This window comes from Centruroides sculpturatus, unplaced genomic scaffold (assembly GCF_000671375.1).
Source record: "Centruroides sculpturatus isolate CEXI.00-Female unplaced genomic scaffold, Cexi_2.0 scaffold304, whole genome shotgun sequence".
In the NCBI taxonomy this organism is placed as follows: Eukaryota; Metazoa; Arthropoda; class Arachnida; order Scorpiones; family Buthidae; genus Centruroides; species Centruroides sculpturatus.
Genome location: NW_019384662.1, coordinates 101,316 through 126,980, shown reverse-complemented (window position 1 = coordinate 126,980; position 25,665 = coordinate 101,316). Strand labels below are relative to the sequence as shown.

Genomic DNA, 25,665 nt, shown 5'->3' with positions numbered 1-25,665 from the left:
GCTTGTCTCTGCTACATTACAGAGGAAATATACTGTCTTTTGGCATTAAATTTATTTACTTGAAAACCAAAATATGTGTTTTATGCTCCAATACCAACTTCACAACTAGAGAGAGAATTTTTGGCAGTCTGAATCTATTATATAAGGCACTGACCCATTCCTACAGTCTTAAGAAAAAGTAGGAAAATTATACCCTTGTCTAATTTCCACTATCACTGGCCCTCTGGCAAATCCTCCTATAAACATGGCTTGTCTGTGCATCTTTTTTTGGGGTTAAAACACAAGACTCTGTGGCCTTTATTCCCATTAGCCAACAAATGCACCATCCCACAATATTTCTTAGAAAAGAGTGTAGCCAACTTTTTTACAGCATCAATATCTCTTTGTAGTTTAGTTATCTCCTCAATATTGGAGGCCAAATTAAGTATAATTGAAATACATACATATATATACATACATACATACATACATACATACATACATACATACATACATACATACATACAAGAATGAATGACTTTGGCTGTACATCAGGTGTTTAGCCAGTGGAAAAGAGGGTAAGGGAAAGGGGAGGGGAAGAAGGAGGGAGATAGATAGTAGAGAAAGATAGACTTCCTCTGAACAGTGTATGTATGACAACAGTACCCTCTATGTTTGATGGCATGAAGTTTTTAGGCTGCAAGGCCATAGTCCCCCGAAGGGTCTAAGAGAAAACTCAAGTGTAGCGAACACCAATAATTCAGTGCCGCCAAGAATAGCTAAGTGTAGACGTTAGTGCCAAGTGGCTGTTAGTAGGAAGACTTGTAACTACTTAATACTAATGAAACTGAACAAGAGTGTAAATCTTAATACTACTTAACAGCTAGACAGATAGCATGAAAAAAAACAAACGAACACAATGACAAACTAGATGAGACAAATGGACAGACAAAAAACAAACACGCAAGTTCCCAAATTATTTTTTTTTAAACATTAACTTATTAACTAAATTAACCTACCATAACCTAGGACAAACCTAACCAGAAATCAAGCCAAGAATCCCTAATCTAACTTACAACTAGGATAAATTAAACTAACATACAGAGGGTGATCAGTTAACGAACACTTTGGACTGCAAACAATCATATAATAAACACTTTTGTGAAAATTTTTGTTTGAACAACAAATGCATGTTCGGAAAACGAACACTTTACAGAACAAACACGAAAAGAAGCAACATAAGGAAAAACCAATCGGTATTCATTGTTTTGTCTCCAGGTGACAATCCAAAACCTTTCAGAATGCGGGAGACGTTGACATTGATGCTCAACCCGATACCAATCAGATAGTATGTTCCTTCAAACTTTGAAACTCTCCATTGATTCCAGTTTTTTGTTTATAAAAATTATTTGTCCAAAAGGTAGTCTTTTAATGAATGCCCAACAGTCTTACAGTTTTGAGTCAGTTTTTATTTTCTAAAAGTGAGAGTTCAACTGTCCTTTCGGATATTCCTTAACAGTTAACACCAAAATTTCAAATTTTATTCATTTGCATAATTCTTACACATGCTAGTTGATTTCTGTTCTCTGAATTTTTTTGAGTGCTTTTCTGAACTTTTTATTTCAAAAGGAAATTGGTAATATTACGGAGCCTAAAAAGAGTGGAGTGTCAAGAATCATGCTCACCGTAGAAACCAAGCAATAGATAAAAGCCAAAGTAGAGAGTGGGCAGAAGATGCCTGATGTTGCTAGGCAGTATGGCTTGAACAGGTCTACAGTAGACACAATCTTAGCTAAGAAAGATATAATCAAGAAGACTCGAATAGCTAAAGGAGTAACGAAAATCACATCTGAAAAACAAAGATGTGCCATCTATGAAAAATGGAGAGATTGCTTTTAATTTGGATAAAAGAAAGGGAAATGAAAAAAGATGCAACTAGTATGACTATCATTCAAGAGAAAGCTAGAGAAATTTTGGAAAGAAACTCCACATTTGTCACACAAGGAGATAGAATTCAAGGCTACCACTGGATGGTTTGCAAAGTTTAGAAGGAGATCTGGCATTAAACATGTGGTAATTTGCGGTGAATCTGCTAGTGCAGATAAAGGAGGAGCTGAGAAGTTCTGTCTCAAATTTGAAGAATTCATTAAAAAGATGGATATTGTCCACAACAAATTTTCAATTGTGATGAAACTGGTTTATTTTGGAAGTGCAAGCCGAACCGTACCTAAATCACGAAAGACGAAAGAAGTATTCCTGGGCATAAACCCATGAAAGATCGATTGACACTACTTGTGGGAGCTAATGCTAGTGGTGATATGAAGCTTATCCCGCTTCTTGTCTATCACCCTGAGAACCCTAGAGCATTCAAAAAATTCCATAATTAAAGAAAGACTGCCAGTGATATGGGATTGAATAAAGGGGCATGGGATGGGTTACGCAGGCTCTTTACAAAGAATGGCTGGCTGTTTGAAGTTTATGCTTCAAGTATCAAGGATTACCTCCAGACCAATGAATTGCCATTGAAAGCACTGTTGCTATTGGACAATGCACTAGGACACCCAAAAGACCTTGAAGATAATTGCTGGAAGACTTTCCCTGGCTGACAGTTCAGTTTCTGCCTCCCAATACCACTTCGTTGATTCAACCAATGGATCAAGAGGTTATTGCGGGTTTCAAGAAATTGTACATTTGATCACTGTTTCATTGGTGTTTTGAAGCCTGCCAGTTCTCCTCAATGATGACATTAAAAACGTTTTGGAAAGAAAAATTTGATATTCTTGAAGCTATATGGCTCATTCAAAAGGCTTGGTCAGAAGTCACTCAACGACAGTTGAATTCTGCTTGGTGAAAGCTGTATCCCCCCCTGAATTCAGGAAGACTGAAATAATGTCCCTGAAATTATGGATGAAATTGTGACAACTGCTAGAGATCTGGAATTGGAGGTGAACATAATGGAAACTGAAACTGATCTGACGACAGAAGAACTCCAAGAACTCTTGAATGAAGAACACTAAGAAACTCAGCAAGATGTGTTTTCTTCTGAAAAAGAGGACAAAAGAGAATCAATGCCCACATCTGCTATTAAAAGTTCTTTTGAAGAAGTGGGAGGATGTCAGAACAATGGTCTTAGAATGTCATCCAAACCAGGTTGAGGTTAACAGGCTTGGGGATCTTCCGAAAAATCTCGAAGAGAGGAAAGCAATTGACATTGGACAGATTCTTTAATGTCCTGCAAACAGAAAAACAACGTGACTGATAAAAATGCAAGACTGTGTAACAAGTATATGTTTTATTATTATTACATATAAATAAACATAGCAAGAAAGTATATAATTTTTTATTTATTTTTTGGGGTGTCCAGAATGAATTAATCAAATTCCCATAAAAAGCCATGGTAAGTCAATAATCGGTTAACGAACAATTTGGATAGTGAACACAATCTTGGAAACGATTATGCTCCTTAACCAATCACCCACAGTAGTAGGAATGATCTAACCTGAAACATATTGATTTTACAAAATTGATGTTATCTCTCTATATATACACTCTAAGCTTAAATATATCAACCTTGTCAGCAGTTCTCTTCCCATCTACCACCTTCCATTCCAATAATAAAAACAAAAAGCTAATATTTGCACAATCTCATATTCCATGCAACCTTTCTTCCATACTTATAGAGATTTGATGTTTTAGTGTTTGATCTGTTTAAGTGTAAAACCTTATGCAGATCCATAAAAAGTGCTGAAACCATTCATTTTAATAAAGAATTTGGTAATTTGGTGCTGGAAAGTGTGTGAAAAGTGTCATTTAATCTCCTACCGCACACTTAGGCTTGTTACTTTCTGAATAGTTTGTGCTTATAAAAAAACATGGTGTCACACTTACCATCAAATTTCAGCTGTTGTTCCATATAATTCTATGTAACAATATATTTTCTTACCCTTTTGGAGAAATTTAGGTTTACAATGCTCTTTTACATAGGCGTCATAACTAGAAAGTTATCACACTGTTCATTTAGAACACCAGGGACAATTTTAAAAATAACACACCTTCTACTGATCTTGCAAAGAATGTATATTAGAAAATAATTTTACATCATTATGGCTCAAACTTCCATTTTTAAGTATTGTTTGGATTACAGAACCCTGTTCATATATCAGGAGTTGTTATATATATCTTTGTTAAAACCATGTAAGTCTCCCACTCTTGGACTCCTTGATTATAGGTGTAACACTTTACAAAAACTTTAATCTTCATAATCTAGATTTTAGTTTTGTTTGAGCATTATTTTGTTTTTATGTTATTTTACTTATTCCTATACTGTGTTTTAATTTAGTTATTTATTTTTGTATTTTGTTTAACCAGGTTTTATATATGTTGTGGATATCCTCCATTTGTTTTAAATTTAAATCAAATTTTTATTGCACACATTCAAATTCAGCAGTTACAGTTAGAATGTGTTCTTAAATTCAAAGTAAAGATGTCTTAAAAATCAGTATTAGAAATTGCTCCAAATATTTCAAACTTGTAGGCTCCAAAATGTGATGATTGAAATATTTAGAGGCTTTGGAAATATACAGGATGTTTAAGGTAGAGAGTACCATCAATTAAAAGTTTAAGGTGTTCTCAACTAACTCTCTTTCTATGACATGGCAAGCATACATTGAGCTTTCCTAAGACCTCTAACCTGACCAGTGTTTAATTCTGACATAATGGTATTTCATACACCTTGACCACAGAATATGGGGTAAAATTTCATTGTCAATTAAAAAGTTTAGTTTCATAAATAATATGATGCGACTAAGCGTGTCAATATTTAAATTTTAATTGTATTCCATCTATTTGCATTTTGATTGCAGTGCCCATGGGGAAGAAAGAGTAAAAGGAAAAATAAATAAATAAATAAAATTGTTATTAGAAAAAGACCTTTCAGAAAGATGGCAGTCAGAGTATAGTTTTAAATACAATAAAACCTGTGTGAACTGTATTGGCATGGTAACAAATTTTTTCAATTTTGGCAGGTTTTAGATTTTTTTTTTTTTGGTCTAAACTATACCAGATAAATATCACACAGTTAAGTTCATTTTTATAGTAAAAGTTACTTTTATTACTAGCTTTAATTGGAATTAAAATCAAATAGTTATCAATTCTTGCATCTGAGCACTTCCGTGTTACTTGAATTACAAGCATCCAAATTAATCCAATGTAATTATATCTAAATATGGAAGTAGTTGAATGCAAAAAAAATTGAAAATTATTTGATTCTAAAAGATTCTTGTTGTTTCTGAGAACTTGTTCTAGGTATTTGAATATGTGGAGTTCTCAGATACAATCCTTATGAGCTCTCCACAGCAAATACAATGGCAACAAACCAATTTGAGAACGAAAACTTGTGTGTTGCTCTGCTGTTGGAAGTTCTAATTGCATTACAATAATAGAGAGATAAATAATTCTGTGATCTGGCTTCAAAGAATTTTAATAATCTAATTAATCATTAACTTCAATCTTTGTAATTACCAATGTTACTAACTTGTACCGAGAATTTGAAAGAAGCCAATGCTAATAATATTGCATTAATGTATCAATGCAACCCAACAATCATCAAAATTCTAAGGAATGATAAAAACTGTATAAATGCAATTTGACATTGGGGATTCACTGAAGCTGATAAATGACCAATGGTTCAAATCAAAACTAGTCTATGTGGGTGCCACTGGACATAATTTACAACAATGGCTCAAAGAATATAGGTACACAATTGAAAAAAAATATCAACAACATGACACTGGCAGCTTACTCGCAACATCAGGACATACAAGTAAACTGAGAGCAAGCAAGCATCATTAGAGCCACATCTAACATACTACAGGATATCTAGAGAAATTGGAAATTTATAAGACTCAAAAAATCAAGTATATCAACCATAGGGATGTGGACAATCTATGTAATGCATAGCAGTCTGTTTACAAAATTTAATTATTTCATCATTTTATTAATGGACATTTATTCATTTATTTTTATTAATTTTGCATATATTAGTTGTCATTTATTCATATATTTTATCTTAAGATAACGTCCATCATTGATGTGCCATCCATGGAAGCTGTGTAAGTGCTGCTTCCCTTGTATTTTCTAAAATATAAATACATATTGTGAGATTATTTTCATATTTTAACATACTTTGAATTACTTAAAATTAATATTTTATTATAATTGCATTATGTATTTTATTACAAATTTCTATTGTATATTCGAATATAAATTCGTACATGCATATTTCCAATGGAAGTGCCATATTGTCAAATATAGGACAGCTTCCACAGTGAAAATAACTGAATCACAGTCAGATTTTAGGCATTCGTGCATGCACTTTAGAGAGCACCAACCTCTGGTGGTTTAGATGATGGATGCTACACACCAAAATATCATATAATGATTCCAATGATTCAGTGATTACCCATTGGTAGGGAGCTATTTGACTAAGTGGATTGTTTTAAGATTTAAGAAGCAAAGATTTTATTTTTATGTATGTTTCTTTACAAAGCTATATTTAATTGTAATTTTCTTTTAATTATATTGACAGATTTTCAGACAGAAAATCTTTAGAATTTTTATCACTTTTAGATGTTGATAATTTTAAATATTATGAAAAACAATTTTTCAAAGTGAGTTTTAATTCTTTTAAGTAAATTTTATGGAGAAGTTTGATTTATCTAAAGTATGTAGTGAATTGCAATATTTATATTCACGTCCAGACTATATTGGCAAGTCACTCTTAAACATAAAAAAAATTCTAATTATGATCATTAATGATGATCTGAACAAAGATGTATTAAAAGAATTATACAATTTAATATCATTAATTTTTATGGTACCATCTACTAGTGCGTCTGCTGAGTGCAGTTTTTCAACCACGAAGCAAATTGATACATTGGCAAGGAACACTCAGTCAGAGGAAAGATTATTGTCACTAGTGTTGCTTTCAATAGAAAAAGGGCTTTTATATGCTTTGATGGAATCAACGACGAGTGATTTTTATGATAAAATAATTAATGACTTTGCAGAAAAAAGTTGCAGAATACAGTTAGTTTATAAGAAAATAATAAAAACAAGTTCTTGAATCTTTGTTTTGTGTCAATTATCTATTTTAGAATTAAAATAAATAAACTGTTTATTTTTAAAATTTTGATGGAAACACAACTTCCCTGTCATCAAATGTCACCGCACACCACTGATGTCCGTAAATTCAAATTCTTGTTGATTTTCTTTTTGAAACTGTGTCCTGTTTTATGTTTGTGGCGTAATAAACACTAGTATTGTGTTTTATTCCAAAGACACATGGCAAATTTTCCATCAAATTCCTTTATTAGTTGACTAATAAATGAATAAATGAATTTGATGGAAAATTTGCCATGTGTCTTTGGAATAAAACACAATACTAGTGTTTATTACGCCTCAAATTCTTGTTCTTTTAAATTTGTATATACATTCTTTTATTATTCTGTTCCTTTATATTCTAAAAATCCTTTATATCCTGTTACAGGATATAAAGGATTTGTTAAATTTGTTGCTGGAGTTATAAAGGTGTAAGTTTTTGTGATCTGAGTATTTGATAACAAGTTCATTATATGGACTACAGAGTAGTTAGTTAAAGCCAATTTGCAGCACTGCAACATTATTGACATTATATTCAACATATTTGATTTAAATATAATGCATTTGTATTTGTAACTTAAAAGGTATTTGATTTTGCCCTTGATTTAATTAATTTCATTGTAAGATAGATGTTTTGATATTAAAAATTTTTTACTGTAAAAAATAACTCAAGTTAAAGACAAAACTGATAGAAGAGCAGAATTGATATCACTAATGTTAAAAATATCTAATATATTTATTTTTTCCTATGTTAAATAATAGTTGTGTGTGATCATTGCTTGTATTATTTACAAATTTATCTGTTACTTCTTGAAGAAAATGGAATATAATTTTGCAGATAGTTTTTATTTAAATCTTTTTTTTATTTTTGTTTTTTTAGATTTGGAAAAGTGGCAACCTTATTGTCGCATTACATTGAAAATTACTAAAGAGGTAAGATTAATGATCCATTTTACTTGCAGTTTTATTCATTACAAAACAGTTTAATTTAATTAAAAATAGGTTGCTGGATATAATACTATTAGCGAAGCATTTCGGAGATTGGATTTTACTAATGCTGTTAGAGATATTAGAAGATTCAACTACATATGCAAGGTATTTATAATTATTTCTATACCAAAAAATTATATATATGTAATGGAGTGGAAAGTTCAGACTACAGTCACATTCTTTCAATAGTTCTGGTAAAAAATTACTAATGTCTGAGGAAGGTTAAAGGTAAAATGACTGAAAACATATTGTAATGTATGAAACTAAAACCTATTTTTTTTTTTTTTTTGCTGAAAATGTTGAAAAAATGTGATTATGCTCTGAATTAATTCTATGTAGCTTTTCAATTTTAATTATTTAATCTGCTGTATATTTATAATTAAAAATGAGAATATAACTGATACATTGGTACTTTTTTATATTTTATCTTAATAGTGTAATTCTTTTTTTTCTGTAATTCAATTTATCTTAATTTACTTAAAAATAAAACCTATTACAGTAGAGCCTCGAAAACTCGGCCTAATGTGGACCGAAGGGTGGCCGAGTTTGTGAAAATGCCAGGTTATCGGGAATGGGGTTAAAAAAAGAATAAGTATGAGTGTTTCCTCAGAAAATACTGTACTGTACTTGTATGTATTGTTTACTTGAGAATACAACAGAGAATAAACTGCCCAAATACCTTTAAACAAAGGAAAAGTACGTCCTTTATGAAGGCATAGAGCCTTTACTACATGAAAATGAAAATTAATGAATACACTGTGTACAGTAATTTACCTGATAAGACAGACCTCAGAAAAATACTTTGAGGCATAAAGCTGTCTTTATCATGAAAATTAATTAACTAAGGATTTTTTTGCCCTGCCAGGGTGTGGCCGAGTTATCGAGTGCCGAGTTTTCGAGGCTCTACTGTATTTAATATATTCTAGACTTAATTTTAAAAATTATAGACAGGTAAATCTTGTATAAAAGCAGTCTATAAACTTTCTGGTTTAGTTTTGGTTACATTTTTAAAGTTGGTTGTTACCAATTGTTTCAAATGCATATTTTATATTTAAGTGACTTGTTAAAGAGAGATATAAGTACATAATTTTTACAAAAGATAATAATAGAAAGTAAAAATGCTTTTGAAAATGAGAATAGAGATACCTAATACAGGATTAGGAAAAATGAATTTAAGCCCATTTTATACTATATTGAATTGATTAAAGAACATGCTACTAAGGATGAAGTAGTCACTACAATATCCAGCTGAGTTAATCAATGCATCTTTAGCAGTAGGTAAACAGTCAAAAGTGGATTCCCATTCATGCATAAAGATAGTCAGTAACATTTTTGATCTGGTTAACAGTTATTTAAACTTCACACACTATTAAAGATGCTTGATTAATTCAGCAAAATATGCTAAAAACTGAATACATAAAGGTATATCAGGACAAAAGGTAAATACAATAGAAACTATTATTTGTCAGGGATTGAAACAGGGGCCTGATGGATAAGACAATCCCCCTAACAGAACATAAAAATTTACAATCCACAGTTAATACACAGTTCTATATGTATACTTTTGTATGATTAATTAACTATTTACTGTACAGTGCAATATTTGTATGTGATGCAGTACCTTAACTAGCATAAAGTACAGAAATAGAGGCTTTCATACAGTACAGTTAAATTATTTTAGTAGCAAGAAAAGATAAAATACAATAACCTTCTGCACTCTGGTTTATTTAGCACTGTTATGATTAACAGATGCTGATTGTTAGAGTGATAAATAATCAAGTTTTTACAGTTAATGTTAATGTAGCAGCTATGGTTGCATTTGCGTACGTAGTTTGTTGCAACTACATGGATCATTATAGTTCTGTGAGAGGATGGAGTGGCAACATAAGAGTAGGTCCTTGAATGGCCACTTCAGCAATGGCACATTTTTTAGCCTGCTATAGTAAACTATATATACTTCTTCAAAATGTCCCTATCCTCTTAAGAAATGCTGTCGCAATTATCTATTAGAATCCAGTGATCAATTTATTATTCAATCTTCTCAGTATGCTTCATCCTTCATCCAGTCCCATACACAGCTCAATATGTTCTATGGAACAGGACCTGTGAAAAGAATTACTATATAACTACTGACATTTCTGCATTTTTCTCGGAAACCATTCATTTCTGGACAAGGGTCTTCATGGGACTTTTCTTGTCGTGAAGAATCATCTTTCAAAGTATATTTAACTTTACTCCTGATACATCCTGTGTATTAAAAATCTACATCTTTGCATGTCCAGCAAACTAATTTTTACAGAAGGTTTTTCGTAATTATTTTAATAAGTGTAATTTGCAACACTAAAACATCCTTGCACACTTTCTAAGAAAACTTTACATCAAATAACTTTAATATAAAGTGCCTTCCAGAAATTGTACAGGGATGTCTTATTGTTGCAAATTATCTAATTCTAAAAGTAAAAGAGGCTTTTATGCACCAAAATACCAAAAACATGCTAATCTAATCTCATCTGCATTGGTGCCTACTGACAGTAGGTAACTTTGTGCTGGAATTGCTATGTTAAAAGTACCATGTTTTGATTCAAAGATGAGTGATAAATTAAAATTAATTAAAATTTAATTTATTGAATTATTATTATTGTAGAGAATGGAAAATATTTTGCACAAGTACAATAAAAAAATGTATCAATAAATGGAAATTTAGCACAGTAGAAGATATTATTCTATTGGGAAAAGTTTTAAGCTAATATGAATTACATAGAGAACTGTATTTCTTGTTATATCAATAATCACTGCATCAAAATTTGACTGTAATAGTAGTCATTTTCTGTGTAAAAAACAGCTCAAAATAATGCAAAAAGTTAGAAATTGCCATTCATAAATTTCGGTTGCAAATTCCAAAGGAAGATAGCCAAATGGCAATTAATTGCTAATGTTGGTCACTCTGAGAAGAATGCATAATCTCTACTATTAACTAAACTACTAAAAATAGTGTTCTTTGTGTAAAAATGTCATTTTTAGTTAAAAACATATTGCTGATTTTGGCATTGCTTATTAATGTCTTATATTCATATTTTATTCAATTACACAATGCCCCAATGAATAGCTAAAAAGTTCTTTTTCTAGGCCTAGTAACTACAATTTGGAGGTTCTATATAAGAACTATTGGGTAAATATCAACCAAATGTGGTATGCATACCATCCTGAATATGCTGTTCAGATTTACAGGAAAAAATTTTACTTCAAAATTCAGCTGCTGGTTGATGTATGAAATGGAAAATTTGTATTAAGTCACCTAAGTATAAATTGATGAATTCAGCTAAAACCAAACATAATTAGACATCATAATAATGGAATATTTGCCATGGTAAATCAGATCAAATTCTTTATTATTATTATTCAACACCAAGAAAAGTCATCAGATTTGCCAAAAAGTTTCATTACATATTTTGGAAATCATTATGCAACTGCATAAATTTCTTTCCATCAAATAAAAACATCTGAAATTCTAAAAAAAATCATTGCATATTCAATTGGAGACAAAATTCCAATTAAAGCACAGAGAATTACAAAGGAAGATAAATTTTATTATTCAGATGTTATATCACACACTGAAAAACTGTCTGTTCAAACTGTATTGAGTACATACAAACACTAAAAAAAAGCTATGAAACATTTTAGGGTCCAGTGTGCCATGAAAAATTGGTTCTTAATGTGGAAATGTATCAAAAAATATCTCCAATAAACATATTTACCCACAGAAATATAATACTGTACAAGAAAAATTGAAAGTGTCACTAAAATGCATGAAAATATTCTGATGTTATAGCTTATTTTTCAGTCTTTTTCACATTTATACCATCTTTATTATTATTGTCAGTGGAGTATATATCTAGGGTTGTCAGATGTATACAACTGGATTAAAAAGACACTTAAAAATGATTGATGCTATTACCATCTCCAATCATTACTCTGTCCCAAACTCACCTCAAAAAAATAAAATTAAATGATTTTTAAAACAAAGAACATTTTTCTTTCATGTTGAAATGTTTGTGAGATAAATTAACACTGAGAACACTGTCTTTTCAACATTATGCATTCTTTTGCCATTTGCCCGACGAAGACGTTTTTGAAAAGGTCGAAAGTACTTGCAAAAACATTTCTTTTCGTCATTAAACATGGATAATGTTGAAAAGGCAGTGTTCTCAGTGTTAATTTATCTTACGAATGATTAAGGTTTCACAATAGTACAACAATAATACAAACTTTTTCAAGAAGTTTCAAGACTTTTGTACAGCCATTCTCCACAGATGCTTTATTTCATGGTCAAATTCTAACTATATTTACTAATTTTTTAGTGTATGTATTTATTATGTTGTAGGTGTTTGGTACATCGATGTATGTGATTTTGTGTAGTTGGTCAATAAATATGATGTCTAGTCTGTTTTTATGGATTGTTTATCTGTGATTATATGGATCATAGTCAGTGGCTGATTTAGCACTTGAGAGGCCCAAGGTGCAATTCAATTTTGAGGTCCCCCTCTAAATATTTTCACTACCCCTATACCCTACAGTGTGTGTTCTACGTGCATGTAGTCTGGTAGGCACTATACCGTAGGTCCAAAAAAAGTGAGACACGGGGAAATAACATTGAAAATTAATTGATATAAAATTACAACTGCCTGGCTGTATTTAAAAGGTTACTGATGTTCAGATTGTATTAAATTTCAATAGGTGTTAAAAACTAAAAAAATCTAGTAATCCATGGATATAAAAACTAATTTATTTTTAAATTTACTACTGATTTACATTTCAAAAATCTAGTAATCTTTGAACAGTAAGAATTTATTTGTAAATTATTATAATAGATTTCTCTATTGTTTGGTAAATAATGGAGGACATTTAAAACATTTCTTATAATTAATTCTATTCCAAGTATTTGTTTTCATTTTTTGGGTTTTCTGGGAATGCGCTGATTGATAAAGTGAATAAAGAAATCTGATTTTTTGCTTCTGTAACTTTTTATTATATCTTGAATATTATTATTAATTTTTGTTAAAAATAAAATTATTTAAGAATATTTGCACCCTTTTTATACCTACTTTATAAAATACAAATAAGTATTAAAAACTAATTTATTTTTAAATTTTATATCCCTGGATTACTAGATTTTTTTTTGTTTTGAGATAACCATTATTATGTTTAAATATATCTGAAAGAGAAGATTGGACTGGTGATTCGGGTAGTTCAACTGGCAACACATCCGCACGGTAAGAGACAGTTGCGGGTTTGAGTCCCACTCCGTGCCGATTCTTTTCCTTCAGAATTTTCTAAATTATAATTATTAAATCTAGTAAGAGATGGCACTTAATGCCTCCCTCTAGTGACAAATTATTTAGTAATTAATTTTAAAATAATCACAATATAATAACCCGATATAATCCGGTAGTTTTTGGCTTATTATATATGTACAGTACAGTACATTGGATTTGTAGATGTTTGTTTATGTATATATAAACTGCAAAAAACCAAATAAGGGTGCCTGCAAAAATAATGCCATCGACTTTCATGATGTAGATTGCTTCCCCTGGCATAAAAGTCATTCTATGAATTGTAAACTTGCTATCCTCTCTCCCTCCTTTTCTTTTTTTTTTTGTCACCTCCACTCTTCACACATGTATCCCCCATTATTTTAACAGCTGTGGGGTCATTTAGCCTGATGATGCCCACTCAACTTGGGCAAAAATATGATGAATGGGCATCATTTCCCTTTTTTTCTGCTGGTATTTGGTTTTTACTTAATTATGGTTTTTATTCAAGTTCTGAATCTGTTTAGTCTGGAATTTTAAAATTGTGTTTGTTTGAAGATTGTTATTATGTGGTATCTGCAGATCAGTACAGTAAGTAGGCTACATGTTACACTCTTGGATGCTGTTTTCTTATTCTTCTTTTTAGAATAAATATGCACCCTTTTCATTTAGATACTGATATTGCCTGTGGAAGATCTGATTTCTTTCTTAACACTTTCAGGATTTTAATATTGAAATCCTCACTTTCTTTCAGAGGAAGGAGCTTGCATTTTCTTCCTCTAACTCCTCGTCAAGCCATTTCAGAAACATTTCATTACAATTTATGATAGTATGTATATACAATATCACTTCCCAATTAGACTTGTACTACTTTGAATGTGGAAAAAAAGTCATAGGATTACTCACAGGTGAGTGCTGCACTAACTTGTCCAAGACAACTGAAACAAAGGCAGCACTGGAAGTATTAACGATGACTATTATTTATGATTCTGATATCTTGTCAAAGGGGATACTTGGGTAGGAAGGTAGATGAGAATTTGTCCATAAAACTTCCAAGAAGCCCAAGTTACAAGTGTTTTAAAACAAAAGGTGAGTGCAGCACTCACCCTCGAGGAATGGCGGGTTAACGTTAACAGAAAAGCTCAGAAGACGACGATATTTTACCAAAAGTTTCCTTTTGGTAAAATATCGTCGTCTTCTGAGCTTTTCTGTTTCCCTGTTTAACGGCGCAGAAAAAATTAATATTAACACACAATATTTTTGAACGTGATTGTTAGTTAATTATTGATTGCTTTAATAAACATATTTTTCCTAATTATGAAAAAAAATAATATACTTTTGCTCACTTTTGAACATAACCCTACATTTTGTAATAGTCCTTTGTTTTGTATACCATGTATTTGCATAATACTGCACTCACTTTTTCAGAACCTAACTACTGTGTTATATGGGGGGCTTGTCAAATTTAAACATTAGTATGAGGGCGTGAAGTCCTATTGAGATGGATTTATAAAAATAACTAGTATTGAATAAGACTGAATTTGTAATTTAGTTTCTAAACATATTAAAGTATTATTTCTAAATTATTTTTAGCTGTTACACCTACTTATAACACAGAACCTGACCACTCTTAGTGGTTGTGCTACCAAAGTACTTTTCACAATGCTGGAAGAAGTAGCATGGCAAGGTAATATAAGATTGTTAAAATAATAAAAAAACACTAATAAAACATAAAAATAAAATAAATTTGAAATTTATAATTTTCAGTGGCAAGTAATCAACAAAATATTCATATTCTCCATACACTTCTTCATGACCTAAAGAAAACTATGCGAAAGTATTACTGTTGGGGTCGTCCATTAGGGAGTACGTTGCTCTGGGAACAACATTTACGCACTATCGAACGAATCTGTCTCATGGCTAGTCACATTGAAATCAAAGAGGTAAAACATGTAAATACCCATTTAAAGATTAAAAGTTTATGCAAGTTTTATAAATGTTATTTTTTTGAATTAGCCTGAAGATGGTCGAAAGTTAACTGATCTTCCAACTGAACTCATCAGGGAAATTCTTCTTCGCTTGAGTGATTATAAAGACTTGTTGAACTCTGGACAGGCATATGATGTAATGAAAGCACTCTTAGACGAGCAACATATATGGAAGCAGTTATGCCATTTCCATTTTACGTGTCAACAGATTCATAATGTTTTAGAAAATGGCAAGGGTAAATTGAAACATAGTAACAAAATTGATTGGCAGCAACTCTTCCATCATCTACGTCGGTAAGTGATTCCAACATCCAAAACAATGTTTTCTGGTTTAAGTGCACATGATTTAAGGACACAGAGAGTGTTATTAAATCATATTGAAACTGAATAACAAAATATTAAGATAAATTTCTAATAGTTAATGAATTAACTTCAAACTATAATTCCTTTAAGTACAGATTCCTTGATATAAAATATGTATTAAAATCAACTGAAACAAACACTACATATTCTAATTTAAAAAATTTGACAGAATATTTTTGTATATATTCTGTTTAATTGCTATTAAATAAGCATTATTAAACAACAATTATTAATAATTTAAAATTACTTTAAAAGTTTATAATAATAAATTCTACATTTGATATTTAAAATACTATAAATAGGTTGATCTGTCATGAATAATGAGTTAAAATTTTGTTCTAAAATACTTAACTTTCAATTCTTTACCTTTTGTAATATAAAACATGAGTTCATTTCATAGTTATAAATTTAATTATTAAAAATAAAAGAATAACATGAACAATCCAAATATATATTTATTTAATGCTATTACTTATTATAAATAAATTCTATTTGTAGTAAATTTGGATTGAAAGAAGAATATGCAGATTATTTATTTCTCTGTAGACACTGCCGGAGTTTATTTTGGAAAGTAAGTATAATATTTAAGTTTAAATCAATTAATTCAGTATTAATTATGTAAGTTAATGATGTGCCTTACACCTATAATTAAAGAACATTAGTGTTTTGAAAGTAGAATTAATTTCAAATGTCCATGCCTGTGTAGGACTGTACTGGAACTAGACTGTGTTAAATACAAACTTCATGAATGAATATTTTTATTTTTTTCAGTTATTAGGTCAATTTTCAGACAGAATACTATCAGTGACACCATATAATATAAATAATGACACTGATCTTAGTGCAAGTTACAAAACTAAATACGTCAATGGCAGTGCCACTCAAAAGATTAGGGTGTCCCCATCACAAAGAATTAAGGATCCTACATTGTGCCTTTTTTTTGTCTAGCTAAAATTGGAAAAATAATTTCTCTTAGCTGGGTTCACAGGATAAGTATAGAAATGCTTGGCTTGTAGTTTATTGTAAATTATCACCATCCTTGAAGTTACCTCCACCATGCCTCTGTCAATGAACACATCATTAAACTAGAATCTGCCTCAAATGGTACTATTGTTAGATGGACTTTGACATTAGTCATTGGCAGTTCCATTCATTTGTCATACACACATAAACAGGTAATCACTGTCCAGTGAGTTGCCATTTCCCTTATTAGATTCTGTCACACAATTCACTTTCTTCATCTTCAATTTTGTTTCTACTTTTGTGTCTCAGAGACGGTTGTGGAAAGCTTCGTACACAGCCTGAGAGTAGAGTGGGTCCATTTTGTTTCTTTTGCTTGTTTTTCTGAACAAATGAAATATATACAGAATGTTTCTTTATTGACAAAAAAGCAATTTAAAAATTTTATTTTCAGTTAGATGTTGCCTGACACCTTGGCAGGTTGCATGCAATACTATTAGTACAATGTCTAATCTACATGGGTTGATAATGATGATAATAAGTGCAGAGCCCAAACGGTTAGGAGTTGAAAGTTGGTACACAGTTAGTGTACGTTCTTGTGACGTATGCTAAGAAATGATTTTCCGAAATGCCCCCTGCAGAAGAGAGGGAGAGGATTAAGGCTTAACCTGAAGAACTGGTTCTACTGTGCTATGCCATGAGAATGCACATTAAGAAGGGATTTTTGGAAATTCAACCCCCTGAGGGAAAAGGAGGAGTGAGTTAGTTTTAGTCAGTATAAAGTGTAAATAATAAAGAAGGAAAGTAAATAGTAGTACATATAGTATACATTTTGGCAATTAATAAATATTTTAATCATTTCCATTTTTCGGGTAACCCAAAAATAATAAATCCAAAATAAATGAATTTGAACAAATATTTGTATTCGTTCCAAATTTGAAAAATTCAAAAAATAATGTTCCAAAGAAATTTCTTTAGGTTTTAGAATTTAAAATTAATCATTTTATTCAAGTAAGTTAATTCCCCATTATAATGAAAAATTTTCAGATTTTTATTTTATTTTATAGGTTATTTCATTTTCTATTTTTTAGGTTACTTAAATAAAAAATCTTTAGTATTTAAGATTTATTCAGTTAAAATTCAATGATGATTTTAATTATTTTTTTCTATTAGATATTCAATAAATAGAATAGAGAAAACAAAATTTCTCATAAATTTGACCCTAATCTTATAATATAATTGAGATGGGTTGATAATAATAATAATATTATTATTAAAGGCAGAGCCCAAACAGTTAGGAATTGAAAATTGAAATTTAGTACACAGTTAGGGTATGTCATGAAAATGTACACAAAGAAAGGATTTTCCGATATCTCCTGTGGGGAAGAGGGAGAGGGTTAATGCTAGAAATTGATCTTAACAACTAATTATTAGAATATTTGTTATGAAAAATTTACCTATTTTGCAACTGCAATGGGTGCAATTAATTGCACCTTTGATCAGAAATGGCTCAAAAGCTGTGTGTACACTGTAGACTTTTCAGCTAGATTTGCTTTTGCTCTAGCTAGAGCTCTCACTAACATCCATGCTTATGTAAACTGCTCTAGCAATATTTTTATCTTAGCTCTTGCTAGAATTGCAGTGTAAATGACATGTACTAGTCTAGCTTTCTCTAGCTCTATTTGTTCAAATACATTTTCATGCTCTAAATAGTTTCATTTGGTGTGTGTACTGAAATGCCAAGTAAAGGCAAATACTTCAAGTGGAATAGAGATGATATTAATCTTCTATTAATTTAACAATATGAAATCTCTCTGGAATGTTTCGTTAAGAGTACAGTGAGAGGAACAAAAAAAGCGTAGTTTTAAACATTTCTGAAGCAGAAATGTTTAAAACTATGCTTTTTGGGTAATTTCTGAAGCAGAAATTACCCAAAAATGGCACAGCTTAAAGTGTCAAATAAATGCTGAGTTAAAGAAAAAGTGATGATGGTACAGATAACATTTTACAGATATTTTCTTACTTTTGATTCATTAATACAATAGAAGCTGCACCAACCCAGTCATCTTGTTCACACATTCATGATATATTAACTCTAGAATCCTGTAGACCAGTGATGTCAAACCTGTGATCTGTGGGTCTCGCAGTGATAAATGCTACGGTTTCTAAATATTCAATGTGGTGACCTTGAAAGTAATAGGTTATCATAAATTATAAAATAATTGATAGATTAAAAGCTTTGCATACATATTGTGAAAGTAGGGTCCTAAAGCTGTCACGAGAAGTCTTAAAGGCTAATTATGAACCTCGGATAGAAAACTTATCATCAAATAAATAACAAAAGATTTCTCATTAAAGATCTATTCTCACATATCAGTGACATGTCCAGTCATTTTTGTGAAGTGTCATCAGAGTCATTGATAAAAAAATAATAATGTGTGAATACTTCAATCAAATTCAAACCATGTCCTGCCAGCACAGTGTCATATTTTAGTCTTCAGTGTCTAATTAGTATCCATACCACAATTTTGATTTCTTACTGATGTTTTGTACAGTTTCTGATTTGTGTTTATTTTCTATATTAAATGTTCCATGTATATTATCAAAAAAATAGTAAAATAAAAATGTTTATGTAATTTAAATAAATTTTTTATGATAAAAAATAACTTTTCTGAATTGGCTAACTAACTTTTGGTGATTTCTGGAGAGTTTTTCCATCACCAGTGATTTTACTTGACACTCTTGGCGAAATTCACAGACACAGAATTAGCAGTCTTAAATATTATTGTCATGACTGATCAAATTGCATGGATGTGCATATATAAGCATCACTGATATGTGAATAGACAGTAAATGAAATATTTGTTTGTTATATCATGTTATTATTCTATTGTTGTTACATAGATTATAAAATTAAATGACAAAGTAAAATTTGTAAGCAATTTTTTTTTATGTTTAATTACTCAAATTCAATTTTGATCCATAATCAGATAAAGGTTTGTCATCACTGCTCTAGACAGAGTTCTCTACATAAAAAAAATATTTGTTGTTTGAGTACCCTGTAGAGTAAGTCTTGAAAGAGTTATTCTAGCACTACTCCAGTGAGAGCAAATTTGGATACTGCACATGCAGTTATAGACTATTCTCAGTAGAGAACAGGAAATCTAGCTAGAATTTTTTTTCTACATGTACCTGTAGTTTAAAAGCATTGTGTTTAGTCCTTCTAGTCACAATTTATATTTGAATCAGACAAAAGAATTCACACAAAGAATTAGGACTGTTCTAGTCAACTATTGCTAATGACAAGTCAGCAACTGCTGACATTTATTCTTTGTACAAGATCTTAAGCAAGGAGCATTTGTATTTTCAATGTTACCACAGGATTTTAAATCCATTATTGAATACTATTAAAATCAACACTTATTTTTAAGTTTTAAAATCAACACAACATTGCTTTTACTGAAGAACTTGCTCCCATTAGTACAAATAACAAAAACCCAAGTACTTTTTGAGTCTCCTGCCTAAGCTTTAGGGATGTTAATTAATATGACACAAAAAACATATAATTTGAAATTCCAATGAAGCTTAGAACTTTCTTCTAAAATAAGAATATCAAAGGTCACGAAACCCAATATGTATATATAAACATTACCAAACGATCGCCAACTATTTGGGCTAAAATATAGCTAATTTTAATAATTAATACATAGTAATTTGCTACTAGAGGTAGACATTAGGTGCCAATTACTATGTATTAATTATTAAAATTAGCTGTATTTTAGCCCAAATAGTTGGCGATCTTTCTTCAAAACTATTAAAAATATCCAAGTACAGCAAATTTCACAGACCTTGGCCAGGCTATAAAAATGTGCAGTAGCAGGAAACAGTCTTACATAATGGAAAAAATAATTATTAGATGAATCTTTGACATTACAAAAAAAAATGACCTTTTCAACATTCTAAAATTTCAAATCATGACAGACTGGTTATCACAATTTCTTTGTCATGGAATTTTGTGTTCTATATACTATTAATACAGTATTAAATATATATCAACATCCTAAAGTTCAATGTATTGATACTAAGCCAAGAGATGGCATCTAACCTCTATCTCTAGTACTAAATTACTTACTTTCTAATTATTAATTATAGCATAATAGCAGCCCAATTAATTATGGCAATCGTTTGGCTCAGTATTAAATATTTCAGTACCTTAATAAAATTCAAATTTGTATTAATAATAATAGATTAAAAAAATAGATTATATGGTGTCAAATTATTTTTTTATACATAAAACTTTTTCAATAATAAAATTCAACTAATCAATCAAAAATTAAAAGGTTAAAAAATGATAGTCTTTTAAGAGTAGTATTTTTAAGAGAAAATAAAATTTAAGTTTTGATTTACATAAAATCATCAAATGTGATATAAACAAGGCCACAAGTCGTCAGTTCTGCCAATATCTCCGGTATGCCTACGTCTTGCTGTTTATTCACTTTCTCCAATTTGCAAGAATTATTCTTTGCACAATTTCTTTGTCATCTAATTTAAATGTTACATTATGTTTTCTGATTCACTGTTTCCTCTCTGCCCAAATTAACTTTAATGGTTTCAAATTAGTACGATTGTGATTATGCTTCTCCAATAATCTGTCAATTTGATAGTCGATTGTTTGCAACTTATTTTAATTCGTACAGTTTTGACTCGATACTTGCTTTTAAAGCATTTGAAAAAAGAATATTCATTTCTTTCTTGAATTTGAGTATGACATTACTCATCTTGCACATTATGATATGTAGCAATATTGATAATTAAAACAGAATTGGAATATTTGGGAGATTTTTTCTTTTGATAAGCAACAGTTTTAGTTCTTTTAGTTCATATCATGGTTATAATCACTAGTTCTCTGTTGGGATTTAAACATTAATGTCAAAATTAACGTATTGTGACATCGTCACAATGCCATGCAGCAATTTTTAATCATATATTAATTTAAATTATCGTAAGGATCAATTCTACACCAAATATATCATCCTATACAGCAGTAATATTTTTTGCGGTCTGCGTAAAATATGAATAAATATATCAATTTCCCATCTTAAAGAAGTATGCAGCAAAAATTCAAATGTTATTTTCTACAACTTATGTATGTGAATACTTTTTCCACAATAAATTTAGTAAAAATTAAAAGAAAAAACTGGCTGACACGTCGAAACTAATTTAAAGCTAGCGGTGACTAATATTTAACCAAATATTTTCAATAGACATTGGTTCCAGAAGCTAAATTAAGTAAACCTATGCTAATTTATAATTATATATGAATAAATAAATGTGATTTACCGACACGTTTTCCTCTCTTTTCTCTTATATGCGGCCCGTGTCGGTTCAAAAGTTTTGAAATGAGGCCCTTACGTAGAAAAAGGTTGCCCGTTTCCGCTATACGGGAAGGTAAAAACTTTCAGTCGAAATCACGTAACTTCTAATCCAAGCTAGAAGTCTGCACTTAGTTAATAAGGGCCACCGGCCCCAAGCTCTCCGTATCCCGTTTCAATTTTCATCCGTCTAACTCTGTCATCGAGATTAATTAACGAAGGACGGATGGACGGCAGACGACGGTGGAAATTTTTAGGTCTTCAATTTGAAAATTGCAGCTTAAAATACGACCAAGTGCGTCGGTAGAGAAAGGCCATTACATATTTATATTTACTTTACATACCAGAACTTTCATATTTAAAAATAATGTTCTGTTACAAATTTTCATCAGTTGCCAGTTATAGTTTACCAATTTGGACTTCCGTCACTCCTCTAGTTTAAACTTCAGGAATCGAGTACAGTGCATTGCCCGAACAAGATATACAAAATCCGTATATCTCTCTTCTTTTTTTCTATATTTTAGGTATGCAGCTTTATATAATCCACTTCCAAAACACCGACAAAGCACGTACGTGTCCGATATTAACAATTTATATATTAACTCAAAATCCCCGTACATCCAGATTTTTTCATTTCTACATATATCCTCATTTTTTCTCCAATAGCTTTGCTTATTCCAATTTAATAACTACCTTCTTTCTTTGTCTTTTTCATCAAAGGCACTATCATTCTTCCTTTCTTTTTTTCTTTGAAGGAAATTTTGAAGAATCTAGTCATGTTTCTAACCCCTCTCCCCGGTGCTTCTATATAATATATCCAACTTGTTCTGGATGGAAGAGTATATATCTGACTCTTCCATCAGTATCAAATATTTTCACGCTTTTTCCACTCATTTTTTATTCCTTAGCCCATCAAAGATTGTAACATTTCTTTTAAAAACTATTCTTTTCCCGAACTCTAGGGCTTTATAAAAAGAAAAACTCTTTCAGCTTCCTTTCTTCTCTACTGCACTGGCAACATTTTTCTTCTAATTTCCAAATCGTCCTTCTAAACTCTTCCTTCTATCCCACGCTGATGTGTTACGTGGAAGTAAGTACCATCCTTCCGAAATTCTTTGTACCAGCCGAAGGCGATAGCGAAGGAAGGGAACACGGTCCCAAAAGACAGTTCTTTTCGACCCAAAGATGACGGCTAATCATCGCACCCAGCGCTTATCTAGAAAGTTCCACGGTTACTATCGGAAAGGGCCCGTCTATTCGAGATGGACGAAATTTATTATTAAAATAACAAATAAACGCTTTAACCAGCGACAGATAGTTTTCTGGTATTCCGAGACTTTCAGATTTCGGGATAGTTGCCGACGGATCGCGTCAAAGGGTAAAGTTTAACCGGGCGAACTTTTTTCTTTGCAGTCTTTCGGACATCCGTGCTTGGACCTGTTTACCCCCGCTCAAAACGATAACGAAGAGGGAAACGACAGAGACGACGACTGCGTGGGTACGGTACCTCTGTACGTGCCGGTACCGCCTCAAATGTTTCTCAAGTTCTTTTCTCTGTGATGGCTCGTCCGGTACACCGTTCGATTTCTTTTCTTTTATCTCCAGTTCCCCAAATTCGACTTGGTTCTATTTTTAACGTTTTATTACGAAACGGCACAAAAGAAAAAAACTCCGACTGTGACGCCGCGCGGCCTCTAAAGATAGTTTAATATTTTTAAAACTTAGTTTTTAATCCCGTATTTTTTCACCAGCGGGACCAGGGCCGGCGTCGACGTTTTCGTCGGCGTGGCGAGGAGATTCCGCGCATTTATTTTCTTCTACGGAACGTAATCGGACGGCGCAAGACGAAGTTAAAGCGCCCGAAAGTATTAGAAATAGGCCCGGGTCTCTTTCGTCGGCGAGAACGTCGAGGCGGCCAACCCGGGATATATCGGTCCTATTTTTGTACATATCGGAACCGCGCGACAATGAAAACCCGTTAGTTTCTGCAAGCCTCGGGCGGTTCGAATTAACGGCGAAAAATTTTATTTTACTAGATCCGAATGTATATAAAGAGACTTTATGCCCGACGCATATACACCTATACATATATTATATTATTATTATAGATATAAGGTACTCGTTACGTATCGTCGACGTAGATTAGATAACGAGCCCGCAGGCTGGGCTCGAAAATGAAAAGAAAAAAAACAGATACGGATTATATTTGTTTTCTCTCGATAGTTTAAGGAAAATGTTGACGTAATTATTCTATGGTAAATTTTAATTATGGTATTGGCCGTCTGGCGAATAAATCGTAGGGATTTCGACCGAGAGAATCTCCTTAAAATTCTCGTCGACCCGGTTAATCTCAATTAAAGTTTAACTTAAAAGTATTAATCCGTTAAGTCGACGCGGGCGCCCAAATATATGTTGAATGTTTTTTGTATTTTACGTTTATTTTATACCGGGAGGGAATTTTATTTCTCTTTTTTTAAACCTGTGATACGACAATATGGCAGCTTTATCGAGTTTTTATTATTGTTATTTTTAAAGTTTTCCGGGCACCGCGTTGCTCTCCGCCGTTTATTCCCGGGCCGGCTTTAGCCACCCGTCCGGGTGGACCGAGATCGAAAAATCCCCGGGAATTTTTCGGGTGGTCGTCCGGATACGTCGGGTCCCGTCCCGACCCTTAATGGGCCGGCTAAAGAGAGCCCCTCTTAACGCCCGCCGGGCGGAAAAAGTTAAAAATCGGGTCCGGCCTTAAGCAAAATATCCGAAAAACGGGTGGGCGCGGTCGACCGGTGGGAAAGGACGGCGGAGGGAAGAGGAATCGTCTTCGACTCGGTCTTCCGATCGCCTTTCCACTCCTCCGATGGTTTCCTCTTCCGGTATTTACTCTCGCCGCGTGCGTGGCGTTAAAACAATTTATCTCCTTTTCGCCCTATTACCTGTAAGTTTATTGCCGTTAACTTATTGTAAAAATGTTGGTAAATAAAATAATTCCACCAAACGGTCTGCGCGCGCTCTTTATTTTTACCACGCCGATCCGTCCGGGATGCGATCTCGCGCGTCGCTAGTCGTCACGCCTGGCGATTTCGCGTCGTCTACTTTTTTCTTTCCTCTATCGCGGTTGGTAAACGACGGAACTTTCTACTCAGTCCTTTAGCTATATTTAAGATAATGTTATTAATAAAAAGTAAAAACCACCGGTATTTTATATCCGGAAATCTAAAAAAGGTCTTTCCGTCGACGGCGCCACGCGTACGCTCTTTTATCTTTTCTCGGATAAAGCGAAGAATCGAATAGACTGGATTCGAACGCCGTAACTACTTTTAACGACGCGGCGCGAAAGGCCTCGGCTGATGGGTGCGACTTTTTTGTTTTCAGTTGCGCTTAGGAAGAGATTTTAAAGCGGACGAGAGCGACGACGGCTCCGCTCGACCGCTTAAGAATTGACAATACTGTAAACTTATTTTCAAAAAACAGAAAAGTAAAAGTAACGTACGCAAAACATTAGTAAATACGCCACCTTCCGTCGGTCGTAAATCAATTTTTTGGTGGTGG

The 25,665-nt window shown here is 32.0% G+C and overlaps 1 protein-coding gene across 1 annotated transcript in view; it reads left to right on the top strand.

Annotated features, from left to right (window-relative positions):
* The window catches only part of LOC111626578 (F-box only protein 25-like), a 71,634-nt gene extending 45,969 nt beyond the window's left edge, over positions 1-25,665 (top strand). The window contains exons 3-9 of the mRNA XM_023369996.1: positions 8,018-8,070; positions 8,140-8,232; positions 15,030-15,123; positions 15,204-15,379; positions 15,453-15,718; positions 16,286-16,358; positions 23,533-25,665. Of these exons, the coding sequence (XP_023225764.1) occupies positions 8,018-8,070; positions 8,140-8,232; positions 15,030-15,123; positions 15,204-15,379; positions 15,453-15,718; positions 16,286-16,358; positions 23,533-23,679 (902 nt within the window). The 3' untranslated portion in view covers positions 23,680-25,665. The remainder of the gene's footprint in view (positions 1-8,017; positions 8,071-8,139; positions 8,233-15,029; positions 15,124-15,203; positions 15,380-15,452; positions 15,719-16,285; positions 16,359-23,532) is intronic.